The sequence below is a fragment of the Myxocyprinus asiaticus genome, chromosome 38, assembly GCF_019703515.2.
Source record: "Myxocyprinus asiaticus isolate MX2 ecotype Aquarium Trade chromosome 38, UBuf_Myxa_2, whole genome shotgun sequence".
Classification (NCBI taxonomy): domain Eukaryota; kingdom Metazoa; phylum Chordata; class Actinopteri; order Cypriniformes; family Catostomidae; genus Myxocyprinus; species Myxocyprinus asiaticus.
The window spans coordinates 21,870,113-21,884,349 of NC_059381.1; the positions used below are offsets into that span (position 1 = coordinate 21,870,113).

Sequence of the window (14,237 nt, forward strand, 5' to 3'; positions counted from 1 at the left end):
CACATGGCGTGGGTGGATGACTTTGGCAGTGCGAATCGCATCAGAATGCTCACATGATGAGGAGGTGTTCGCTACTTTGTTGATTCAGTTTGTTTATTCCCCCGTTTCTTTGGTTTCCGTTCTTGGAGAAGTTGCTAGGAAATTGATTTGTTTGAAGGCTATTAGGTTTCTTATGGAAATGTTATTGTATTCTCTGTCTCTCCACATACAGTTTTGCCACCATCTGCAGCATTCAGTATTAATCACCTGTTTACAGCATTTAAAAACAAGGTGCTGATGTGTGTTTGATGCGATGAGGAAGAGACAGGCCCGACACATGCTCTATAGTTATTCAGTCTTTTGTATTTACTTTCAGTCTAAGCAAGCCAATAACACTTTAATTTTTCAATATAAAGCAAAGGAAAAATAGAAAAGGTGCAGCATACTTTCATATAGCTTTGTTTTTACTTAACTCAATGTTTAACTAAGAATTAAGAACAAGCCTTAATTGACCCTCAATTCTGGGTTTGGAATGCGGAAGTACACTATATTGCAGGGTAAATGTCTATAGCGACCACTACAGTGGTCGCCAGAAATATTGGCACCCTTGGTAAATATGAGCAAAGAAGGCTGTGGTGAATGGGAAACCACAGCAAATACTATTTTTACTTACCTGTTTGCTCCAACAGCAAAAAAAAAAAATCCATTAGTACGTTACCATGACTTTCTTCAAGAGGAAAAAAATAGAGAGCGCTGGATTACAACAGTCAGAAGAGAAAAGATGCCAAATTTACTGTAACTCTCTATGCAACTGTTTTAGAAAACCCATCACAGCTGTGGTAACTAGTATTTTTAAACTAATTTGAGCATAATTTAACAAAGTATTTTGTTATAAATATACACTAAATAATAATTGAAAATATAGAAATGTTTGCTAGATTTATGCTGCTAAATAAAGCAGAAATTTGTCATCATATTCTGTGAAAAGGGTCTATAAGAATATCTTTCATTGGCATTTGATTGCATTTTTGCCCTGCCAAATATATAATATAAAAATCTTTTTTACTCAAGTGAATATTTCTCAGGGCAGGTTTATTTTTTAAAGTTAATTCCTGCATAGCCACTTACATTAAAGCCTTGACCTACTGTTTTTGCCCAGTACAAAAGAAACAGTTGAACACACATTGACCCTTTTTGACACATTCCCCGGTTACCCCTTCACCAGCACCACCAAAACAAAATCTAGTCCTCTCTTTCAAGTAGTCATAACTTGAAGAATCAAATTTTCCTTGATCTTTTGACATATAAGAGGTCATTGTGCTATAAAAACATACTGTAAGTTTCAGAACTCAAAACTTCCTGCTCACTGTGAAAAGAGCATTTGCTGAAACCAACTCATTCTCTACTTCCTCCACATTGTGATATCACACTGTGGTAGACATTTGCATCTGACCACCTTCACAACAACTCATCAATGCCTACTTTTACCCTTAATCATTTCCATAGCCTGCCCACTAGTGGTGAGCAGTGAGATGGCAAGTAGAGAGCAGGTCAGTCAAGAGCAGAGAGCCAATGAAAGCAGTGGGCGTTTACTCTCAAGTCTTAAAAGAGAAGCAGTATCAAAAGAGAGAGGGTGGAAAATGATCATGTTTTGTTTTATAAATGTATGACTTTTTGTGTGAAAATATAATATGTGCACTTCGAGGAACATATTACAATAATAAAAAAGGCATGTAATGACCTTGTGTCCTAAGAACACATTTAAACCTTTCTGTAAAAATCTCTCTTCAGAATTTAGTTGGCCCTTGCCGTAATACATGTCAGTGTGGTTTGATTGTTCACGTGTTTACCCAAGAACTACAGTGGTCGCCAGAAATATTGGCACCCTTGGTAAATATGAGCAAAGAAGGCTGTGAAAAATGTCTTTGTTTATCATTTTGATCTTTCATTTAAAATATTCACAAAAATATATCCTCTAATGGATATCAAATAATTGCAAACACAACACAAGTTTTATCAAAAAACTAATATTTTTGTCAAATATACATTATGTGTGGCATAATTATTGGCACCCTTTTATTCAATACTTTGCAACCTCCCTTTGCCAAGATAACAGCTCTGAGTATTCTCCTATAATGCATAATGAGGTTGGAGAACACATGGCAAGGGATCTGAGACAATTCCTCCATATAGAATCTTTCCAGATCCTTCAAATTCCAAGGTCCACATGGTGGACTTTCCTCATCAGTTCACCCCACAGGTTTTCTATGGGGTTCAGGTCAGGGGACTGGGATGGCCATGGCAGAACCTTGATTTTGTGGTCAGTGAACCATTTTTGTGTTGATTTTGATGTGTGTTTTGGATCATTGTTTTGCTGGAAGCTCCAACCAGAGCCCATTTTAAGCTTTCTGGCAGAGGCAGTCACGTTTTTATTTTTTTAATTATTTTTTATCTGTTGGTTTTGATGGAGTCCGTGATGAAATGTATCCAAACAAGTTGTCCAGGACCTTTGGCTCAAAAACAGCCCGACAACATTAAAGATCCACCACCATATTTAACCGTGGCCATGAGGTACTTTTCCATATGGCTACCTCTCTGTGCACCAAACCCATCTCTGGTGTTTGCTGCCAAAGCTCTATTTTTGTTTTATCTGACCATAGAACCCAGTCCCATTTGAAGTTCCAGTAGTGTCTGGCAAACTGAAGATGCTTGAATTTGTTGTTGGATGAGAGCAGAGGCTTTTTTTCTTGAAACCCTCCCAAACAACTTGTTGTGATGTTGGTGATGTCTGATTGTAGTTTTGGAGACTTTCTGACCCCAAGACCCAACAAATTTTTGCAGTTCTCCAGCTGTGATCCTTGAAGAATTTTTGGCCAATCAAACCATCCTCCTCACCGTACTTGGAGACAATATAGGCATGCGCCCTCTTCCAGGTCGATTCTTAACATCTCCAGTTGATTGGAACTTCTTAATTATTGCCCGGATGATGGAAATTGGTATTCTCACTGCTTTAGCTATTTTCTTATAGCCATTTTCCATTTCGTGAAGCTCGACAATATTTTGCCGCACATCATATCTTTATTCTTTGGTCTTACCCATTGTGATGGATGACTAAGGCTGTGTCTCATTTGGAAGGATGCGTCCTCTGGAGGTCGCATTTGTCTGCCGCATACGTCATCGAGGCTGTCTCTTCTCAGAAAAGCGAGTAGGACACTCGGAATGCAGCCTTCGAATGCGACCTTCTTTCACGGAAATTTGGAGGATACATGAGGTGTATCCTTCGTGGGCACTCATAACCCACAATTCTTTGCTTCAACAGAAATGTCTAAAAAAGAATTACGCCAATTTGCCCATAAATATGATGTTCAAATGCAAGGAATTTTAATTCAAGTTGAAGTACCTCAGTAGATGGGTGCAGAGTATATAATATGTATAATTTTATTAATATATAATTAAAATAAAGCATTAGACTAAAAGTACACCTGTAAAATCTATTTTCTTTTCTCTTTACATTATTATAACTCCTAAAATGTACCTCATACATTCCCTTCCAGAGGGACTTTGTTCCCTTCTCACTCAAAGCGCTCGCACTTGTTAAAGAGTGGCGTGCTGTCATAGCAACCATGTTACGTTCTGTTTCCGTTTGTCCAATGAAGGCCGTCTCGTTTAAACGAGGCTTGTTTAAAGGAGGACACTCGGTATACTGCAGCCTTCAAAGGACGCGACCTACCTAGCATGCAGCCATCCAAAGGAAGTCATGGCTGAACAATTTCATGTTCCTAGTCACCCAGGTGTACTAAAAAATGTAAAATATGAATGGGAATATACTTCAGATATATTTTACTCGTAAGAATTTCTAGGGGTGCCAATAATTGTGCCACACATATATTTGACATAAGTATTAGTACTTGTGTTGTGTTTGGAATTGTTTGATATCCATTATAGGATATATTTTTGTGAATATTTTGAATGAAAGATCAAAAGGATAAACAAAGACATATTTTTCACAGCCTTCTTTTCATATTTTTCATATTTACCAAGGGTGCCAATATTTTTGGCCACCACTGTATAACAAAAATATGACGAAAGTGAAAATTAACTTTGAAGTGTAGAATTCACAAAATATTTTCTATTTTAAGAGTATTTTGAAATAGGTGTTTAAAACCAACATAAACCTCTGCTAGAGAAAACACATTTGCGCGCAATTGGTCTTTTGACTCTTAATCATATGGTTACTGAGATAAAGCCCTTGTGACAATTTTTCAGTGTGACAACTAGCCCCAATCTCCCCTATCTATATCTACCATATATCTGTCTATATACGAGTCTAAATATATATAAATATATCAAGGTGTATATCAATCCCTGTCTCCCTCAGCACACATATCTTTATTCTTTGGTCTTACCCATTGTGATAGATGACTAAGGCTGTGTCTCGTTTGGAAGGATGCGTCCTCTGGAGGTCGCATTTGTCGGCCGCATACGTCATCGAGGCCGTCTCTTTTCAGAAAAGCGAGTAGGACACTCGGAATGCAGCCTTCAAATGCGACCTTCTTTCACGGGAATTTGGAGGATGCATGAGCCCTTGTGACAATTTTTCAGTGTGACAACTTGCCCCAATCTCCCCTATCTATATCTACTGTATATCTGTCTATATACGGTCTAAATATATATAAATATATCAAGGTATATATCAATCCCTGTCTCCCTCAGCACACATACACTCACTGGTGGAGCTAATAACACTGCAGTAAACTGCAAAATACAAGTGATATTTGTGTTTATTTAATGGAAAATGAGTGTGACCGCAAACTAGCAACAATAAGCGTTTTATCACCTTCCGGGTTCTTCTTAATTGATCTCTCCTTCCCCTGTCCAGGTCCCTTCACCTCCCATAGTGTCTCTTTCTTGCTCTGTTCAAGCCAGTATATCATAATAAAGGCCATGTTGCCAGAGATCAATGCATGGGCTGACTGACTGTTAGATTGCTGGACATGGGGCGAGTTGGACTGCTTTTACACCATAACATCAATAGTGCCTAATAGCCTGTAGTCAGGGTGGCAGTGAGCATGAGAAGAAAAATGTGTGCAAGTGAGTTTTATTAGGGTGCTGTTGTGATTCCTGTGGTGGGTCTTTGGTATAATGGGCGGGCACATACACATCTTATAGTGTGTGTATGCGTGCATTATCTTTTGTACAAGAAAGCTATTGTGATCACAGCGATGGGCAATTAGTGAGGACGAGGGAGCCAAATGAGCATGTAAATTCTGTTGGAAGTGGCGCGCCTCATTGATTGATTAATTGACTGACTGCTGCTGGTAAATGATGAAGCTGTGAGTGGCAGGAAGCAATCTATGCTCCACCACCAATTCCCTGCTTATGCCACATACAGGCCCCCATGAGCTGATCTTTCGGGGACTGATTAAAAGCTCCGGAAGAATGCCTGATTAACTGGCACAGTCTGTTAAAGAGACGAGGAGTTTCATTATTTTTGATTAAATATTAATGTCAGATCAGTAATTTGTTGTGCTACTTTTTCTCAGAATGCTTTTTTTGACTAATGACCTCTATCTCTGTCTTTTCTGTTTTATACTCGCATGTATTTCTCAGGCATCTCTCTTGAGAAGGTTTTTGACTACAGTGAGTATTGGGAGGTGACCCGAGGCCTTTATGCACCGTTTGACTGCACAGCCACCATGAAGTCTGGGAATGCGGATGTTTATGAGAACGAGATCCCGGGAGGCCAGTACACCAACCTTCACTTCCAAGCTCACAGTATGGGGCTGGGAAATAAGTTTAAGGAGGTGAAGAAAGCCTACGCAGAAGCCAACAAGCTGCTTGGTGACCTCATCAAAGTGAGCAATTACCCCTTTATTTTGGGGCATTCAATGTTTTTTATTTTTTATTATATTTCAACCTTATTTTCATTTAGTTATTTTGTGATGCACTTTGAGTTGAGCTGTGATTTATATAGATTGGGTAATTATTTTTGCTATCAGTTTAAAGTGTTAATTTATTACAATTAATAATATATTTTTTTTTAATTTGCAAGACATTGAAAAAACAGTTTAACGTGGTAATATATTCGTCTGACGCATACAGTGGCAAGAAAAAGTATGTGAACCCTTTGGAATTACCTGATTTAATTTTTTATAAATTTGTCTAAAAATCTGTTTTGATCGTCATCTAAGTAACAATTATGAACAAACAAAATCTGTTTTAACTAATAACACACAAATTATTGTATTGTTCTTGTATATTGAATACATTCCAACATTCACAGTGTAGGCTGGAAAAAGTATGTAAGCCCCTAGGCTAATGACGTCAAAAAAGCAAATTAGTCAGGTGTTGGCAAACTTGCCATCCAATTATTGAAACAAGATTGGAGGTGTGGGTTAGAGCTACATATGCCATTGCCTGAACCTTGGACTTAAGATAGACCTCACCGAAATTACTGGCAGGTTGAACTGCGATGCACCTCACTGATCTCTGCCTGCGTCACCTTGGTCTAATGATGGACTACACTCTTATAATGAAATACATAGACCATCAATTAATTGCCAAAAAAAGCCTTCATCAGCCAACTAACAAAGGACAATGCATCTATGTGAACTCCTGCAGTAAATCCAGGATGAACTTCAAAGACATTAGTAAACAGACATTTTAAACCACGAATTGCACTATACATAACTAAGTAATATTGGCATTATATTCATTATGTTAGCCAGAGGCTGGTTGAGCCTGGTTTCTCCCAAGGTTATTTTTCTCCATTAACCAACATCTTATGGAGTTTTGTGTTCCTTGCCACAGTCGCCTTCGGCTTGCTCACTGGGTTTCTAAATACAATTATTATTGAATTACTTATTTTTAAACACAATTCACAATCGTATTTTATCAAACTACGCGATGATGACTCTAAGACCTTATAGATATTACAGTTTCATTTTCTGTTAATGCATGATTTTCTGTAAAGCTGCTTTGAAACGATGTGTGTTGTGAAAGGCGCTATACAAATAAAAATGATTTGACTTGACTTTGACTTATAAAAAGCCCTCAAATATTTTAAGTTTGCCATTCACAAGAAGCATCCGCTGGCGTGGACAATGCTGGCAAAAAAGAGATCTCAAAAGACCTGCGATCAAGAATTGTTGCTTTGCATAAAGTTGGAAAGGGTTACAAAGTTATGTTGAAGAGCTTAGATATTCAACTGTCCACACTGTGGCTATTCTCTGTAGAAGTGGCCATCCAGCCAAGATGACTCAAAGGGCACACCACAGAATGCTCAATGAGGTAAAAAAAGAACCCTAGAGTGACAGCTAAAGACTTGAAGGAATCACTGTAACTGGTTAACATCTCTTAATAAATCTACTATACGGAAAACATTAAACAGGAATGGTGTCCATGGCAGGACATCATGAAGGAAGCCGCTTCTTTCCAACAAAAACGTTGCTGCGTGCATAAAGTTTGCCAAAGATCACTTTGACACTCCACAACGCTACTGGGAAAATGTTTTGTGGACTGATGAAACTATGATTGAATTGTTTGGGAAGAACACACAGCACTATGTATGGCGTAAAAAGGGCACCGCATACCAACATGAAAACATCATACCAGCAGTGAAGTACAGTGGAGGGAGCATCGTGATTTGGGGCTGCTTCGGGGCCTGGACCGCTTGCCATAATCGAGGGAAAAATTAATTCCCAAGTTCATCAAGATATCCTACAGGATAATGTCAGGGTGGCTGTGCGGCAGCTGAAGCTTTGTAGAAGTTGGGTGATGCAGCAGGACAATGACCCTAAAGATAGAAGTAAATACACTACAGAATGGCTTCAAAAAAAGAAAATCCACCTTTTGTAGTGGCCCAGTCAGAGCCTAGACCTTAACCCAATAGAGATGTTGTGGAATGACCTCAAGAGGGCCGTTCACATCAGACATCCTAAGAGCTGAAGCAGTTCTGTAAGGAAGACTGGTCAAAATTCCTTCTGAACGTTGTGCAGGTCTAATCCGCATCTACCAGAAACACATGGTTGAGGTTATTGCTAACAAAGGAGGATTGTCCAGTTATTAAATGAAAAAAGGGTTCAGTTACTTTTTCCAATGTGAAATGGTTAATGGGATGTGTTCAAAAAAGACATGAAAGATTATAATTGTTTGTGTGTTGTTAGCTTAAGCACTTTGTGTTTGTCTATACTTTTGGCTTTGAAGATGAGATCACATTTTATGACCAATTAATGCAGAAAAGCACTGTAAAAACCACTGTAACCTCTATTAAAAAATAATGCAAACAGATGCTTGAATGGCCCCTAGTCCACCAGACTGACGCACTCTATTGCAAAATAAATAGCTGTGGACTGTAGACCATGCAGTTAAAAGCTCATGTTCAATGATATAGAAATAAAACAAACAATACATTGATTTCTAAAGCCACTTTTTGAAATGTCTATTCAATGCTTTACTCATCTGCCACAAAAATATAGTTTATTATACCATGGGTCTGTTGAATGCTTGATTCTGATTGGTTTACAGGCATTCTAAGGTGTGCAATTATTTTTCAAGGAAACACACAGCTATAAAGTAATTCCAGGTCTTGACCGCATAACGGTTCCATATCACTTCGCCAAATTATTTCAATTATTTAAAAGAGCCCTACAGGCTACCACAACAAAATAACAAACTAAAACACAATCATTGGTTAAAGTAAATCGGTTAAGAACATCAAAATGTCTAAAATATCTCACACATACATATGCATGCACTCTCACACACGCTCGCACATACACACAACCTTTTTACTCCTATGCCGAAAAGCAGTGCATTCTCTGTTGCTAGTTCTAACGTGAAGTTTTCGAATTTGCAACGAAGGCTTGAGCTGTATATCAAAGCTAGATACACTTGATCAATACAACGTTTCAATATTATCTGAAATAACTGTGGGAAACACCCTCGTGCCCCCCTCACACGCGCACACACACACACACACACACACACACTCGTGGACACCCATTATATGCGTAACGCACACATTTAAGGCCCAAACATACTCGTGAGAGAAAAACGGAGCCGTCATGTCGGCGCACTCCTGCATCTCAGTGGGGATAAAAAAAAAAGTTATTAAGGTTTACAACGGAAATATGGCGACACGCATCTTGGCAATTTTGAAGCGATGTTACTTATGATGAGAGCTGCAACAAAAAAGGTAATCCCAGTAGCGATCTCATTTTCTCAGTTTCTCTCTTTCAATCCCTCATGGTTACAGGATTTTAAATAATAGATTTTAAAAAGTCCTCTGAGAATTCGATCAATTCACATCCATTAAGATGTAATTAATATCATAAAATCCACTGAAGCTTTAGTATCTCAGATCATCTCCATTATATTTATGAGAGCTTGGTATAAGCAGACAATAAAGTGCTGCTCTATTTGGAAAATAAATAAAAATGTAAAAGGTGTTTATCAGAAAATAAAAAATACTTTGGAACATTAACTGCTATGGAAAATGTTATCAGAATGAGACTTTTTCTATTGTGATTTGCAACCACAAATATTCAACTAGATATTAGGTACAGTTGAAGTCAGAAGTTTCTATACACTTTGGTTGAAGTCATTAAAACAAATTTTTTAACCACTCCACCGATTTCACATTAGCAAACTATAGTTTTGGCAAGTCGTTTAGGACATCTACCTTGTGCATGACATGAGTAATTTTTCCAACAATTTTTTACAGACAGATTGTTTCACTTTTAATGGACTTTCACAATTCCAGTGGGTCAGAAGTTTACATACACTAAGTTAACTGTGCCTTTAAGCAGCTTGGAAAATTACAGAAAATGATCTCAAGCCTTTAGGCAATTAGCCAATTAGCTTCTGATAGTCTAATTGGCTAATTGGAGTCAATTGGAGGTGTACCTGTGGATGTATTTTAAGGCCTACCTTCAAAGTCAGTGCCTCTTTGCTTGACATCATGGGGAAATCAAAAGAAATCAGCCAAGACCTCAGAAAACAAATTGTGGACCTCCACAAGTCTGGTTCATCCTTGGGAGCAATTTCCAAATGCCTGAAGGTACCACGTTCATCTGTACAAACAATAGTACGCAAGTATAAACACCATTGCACCACGCAGCCATCATATCACTCCAGAAGGAGACGCATTCTGTGTTTTATAGATTAATGTAGTTTGGTGCGAAAAGTGCAAATCAATCCCAGAATAACAACAAAGGACCTTGTGAAGATGCTGGAGGAAACCGGTAGACAAGTATCTATATCCACAGTAAAACGAGTCCTATATCGACATAACCTGAAAGGCTGCTCAGCAAGGAAGATGCCACTGCTCCAAAACCGCCATAAAAAAATCCAGACTTCAGTTTGCAAGTGCACATGGGGATAAAGATCTTACTTTTTGGAGAAATGTCCTCTGGTCTGATGAAACAAAAATTTAACTGTTTGGCCATAATGACCATTGTTATGTTTGGAGGAAATAGGGTGAGGCTTGCAAGCCGAAGAACACCATCCCAACCGTGAAGCACGGGGTGGCAGCATCATGTTGTGGGGGTGCTTTGCTGCAGAAGGGACTGGTGTATGCAAACTTCTGACCCACTGGGAATGTGATGAAAGAAATAAAAGCTGAAATAAATAATTCTTTCTACTATTATTCTGACATTTCACATTCTTAAAATAGTGATCCTAATTGACCTAAGATAGGGAATGTTTTGTACGATTAAATGTCAGGAATTGTGAAAAACTGAGTTTAAATGTATTTGGCTAAGGTGTATGTAAACTTCTGACTTCAACTATAGGTGGACATACAACCCTCCCCAAAATATTTGTAAACATACAGTAAATCGCACTTAATCCAGGGTTCCCACATGTCCTGGGAAACCTGTAAAATTAAAGAAAATGTCAAATGTCCTGGAAAATAATTTTCCCCCCCCCTAATTTTCCTTTGCCACAAACAAACACCACCAGCCCAAAATTAATCATTAACAGCTGAAAGCGCTATGTTCAGGGCCGCTGAGTTTTTGACCGTGATCTGTTATATTTTGGAAATGCAACGCAAGCCCCACTGCTATTGAACGCACCTCAGGTCATGTTTCTCCTGCATGCAGCAATTAGATAATGTTATGCTCGAATGTTTGCAGTGAATGTTAACTGGTAAGCAGCGAAGCTAGCCTTGTTAACTTTTAATTAATGTGGTAACTCATTTGCAAATAATCTTGCTACAGTATAAGCCTGATAAGACTTTTATGCAAATGTTTTCATGCGTTTATATGTGATATAAATGTCCAAATACATTTTGGGACCACTAAGTGCACCAATATTTAGTTGAGCTTTGTTTACTTTGTCAAAGACAATTTCATACAGTACTTTGTTCTTCCATTTATATTTTCAAATGTAGTTTGTTTCATTTCTAGAATTCTTGCTATTCCAGTTCATTATAAATTTCTTCATTGCATTCCAAGCTGGAAGCCAATCATGAAATTTGTGATTAGCAAAATATCTCAAACATTAAGCTTTAGATTCATGTGTGATTGGGTGCTGTCTATTAATTTTATTTTTTTCAATCAATTAAATTTAAACTGCTGTTCATGTCACATGATCATGAACGGTTCAGTTTAAATTGTTCATATGCTGCACTCTTCCTGGATAAATAGAGCTTAATTATCACCCACTGCGCTCAGAAGGGTCTCGCCCTAACTCTCAAAATCCACTCACGCTAGCAAGATCATGAGCAGCGTGGACCCAAGAGCTGCTCTCTGAATCACAGATAGAATTGCTCTCTCCTCTCTCTTTCTCTCTGCCTCCTCCTCTTCCCTCTCACTCCAATGCAACTGTCTCAATCTCCAGATGAAATTGAATAAAAATAACTTGGTAAAAAAAGGGGGCAGAAGGAGGGTGAGAAGAAATGATCCTGTCCCTGTCTTTCGTATGGCCCAGAGACAGATCAACAGAGAGCTTTAAGCAAAGCTTATCTGTTGTTTTTCACAGAGGCTCCGTCTGATCTCCCCCAATCAAAGGCGTCTGTGAACGTTTGGTCTCAGCTTGCTGCTTTTCATTTCCCTGGGCTTAATTAAATGATCGAAGATAGCCGGCTTTCTGTGCCAATACCTCAGAGTCCCCTCTCCGTTAATATTGTCAGTATCAGAGACTGAGCGGTGCACTAACAGGCAACATGTTAACACTAGATTTCATTAGTGCCTAGCTTTCTCTTTTTCTGCCATTCTTCTTTTGTCCTTTTGATGGTGATTATTGTGAATGTTATCTGCTCTCTCAATGCCACGTTCCTGTTTTCCATACTGCAGAAAATCTTTATCATAATCTGTGTTTGTCTTATTGTATTTTTTATTTTAATTTTTTAAATAGCTAAACATCCTTAAAATAAGATACATTTGCTTGAGGAGCACAATATATTAAAATATATTAAAGATATACTGTAAAGCTGGGCTATTCAACTTCATAGACAAGTGGGCCAGATGGAAAAAAAATCTCTGGGGCATGCGGGCCAAGCCAGAATATTTTGTTTAAGAAAAGATTTTATCAGATATTGTGTGGTAGTAGGCTTATCATTTTTGTTCACTATATAAATAAAACATAAAGAGAAAAAAATTCCAGCAGTTAGACATGTTAGACATGCTGCTGCTGCACAAGTAGACATACATAATCTCAGTGAAGCAGATCTAGACCCGTGGTACTGGGGAGGAGGTGGGTTTAAGAGAGAAAACTCTTGTAGTGCACTGCGGTGAAACGGGCTTACCTGCAAAATACTGCGAAGACTTAAATGTCAGACAAAAAAAACAATTGCTTGTCAGAAATTGCATTGTCAAAGAACATCATCAGCTTGCGCCGTGTAGTTTCATGACTGAACTGAATCATTTTTTATCAGTAAATTAAATTTTATGTAAACACAAAATATAATTTTACAAAGGTGTGATTAATAAGAATTTAAAAATATTTTCCTTAAAAGGTTCAGTAAATCTGTTTAACTGACTTATGTCAGGCAAGAATAAAAAAAATAAAAAATAAGAACATTTATTTGCCACTGGGGGTAAGAACAAAACTTAATTCGGAAGGAAATGTTTTTTCTTAGACCATTGGAAAATAGTTTTTATTTTTTTTAATTTAATTTTATTATTTTTTTTTACTTGTTTAAGCATAAACCTCACTAAATTCTGTTAGATTGCTCAGAAAAAAACACATCTTATTTAGTCTTTACTGCAGGCCTATTCAACTGGCTGCCCATTGGCCAAGTCCAGCCTGTTAGAAATTTTCAGTGGCCCGCATGATGTTGTCAGTTGTCTTAAGGGCTGTTCACATCAAACTCGTTTTGTGTCTGATTGCGCTGTTTTTCAGTTGTTTTCCTGTGTTAACTTGCGCTAGTTGGAAGTCGTGCCAGGTCTCAATGTTTTTACAGTCTCTGTTTTTAGATGCTTTCAGAGGTTGTGCTACAAAAAAATCATTATCCATAATTTTGAAGAAATGGGAATATTCAAGAACTAAAATCATGGACAACTGACAAGCATGAGTTCCGAGAAACAGAAAAGATCTATTCATTAATTTGGTCAAGAAAACATTCGATTTAAAAAGTCAAAAGCTTAAATCATTGCATCTAGAACAAAATGTACTGTTATTGTTCAAATTATTATTATTTTTATAAATCTGATGTACTTTCTCAGTTATGGACCAATTTTAAACCACTGTTTAGTTTTGTTTTTTCAGAATTTCCTGCTGGAATTGTTTTTCTCTTGACATTTTATTTATATAGTGAACAAAAATTATAGGCCTAGTATCACACAATATCTAATAAAATGTTTTCGTTAACAAAATATTCTGGCTTGGCCCGCATGCCCCAGAGATTTTTTTCCATCTGGCCCACTTGTCTATGAAGTTGAATAGCCCAGCTTTACAGTATAAAGTATATCTTTAATATCTTTTAATATTTTGAGCTCCAAGCAAATTTATCTTGTTTTAAGGATGTTTAGCTATTTAAAAAAAAAAAAAAAAAAAAAAAGAATACAAGACAAACAGATTATGAAAAAGATTTTCCGCAGTATGAAAAACAGGAACGTGGCATTGAGAGAGCAGATAACATTATATTGCTAATATTCTATAACATTCTAGATATTTTAACTAGAAAACAAGACATACAGTACTGTGCAAAAGTCTTAGGCACAAAATGTTTCACAAAAACATTTGTCTTAAGATGGTTATTTATATCTTCAGTTTTAGTGTGTCAGTTGGAAATATAAATTTTAGACAAACATTCC

General features: G+C 37.4%; 1 protein-coding gene across 1 annotated transcript in view; it reads left to right on the forward strand.

The window, feature by feature from the left end:
- The window catches only part of LOC127429062 (pyruvate carboxylase, mitochondrial), a 185,594-nt gene that overhangs the window by 152,276 nt on the left and 19,081 nt on the right, over window positions 1-14,237 (forward strand). The window contains exon 17 of the mRNA XM_051677822.1: window positions 5,590-5,834. Coding sequence (XP_051533782.1) covers window positions 5,590-5,834 — 245 coding nt within the window. The remainder of the gene's footprint in view (window positions 1-5,589; window positions 5,835-14,237) is intronic.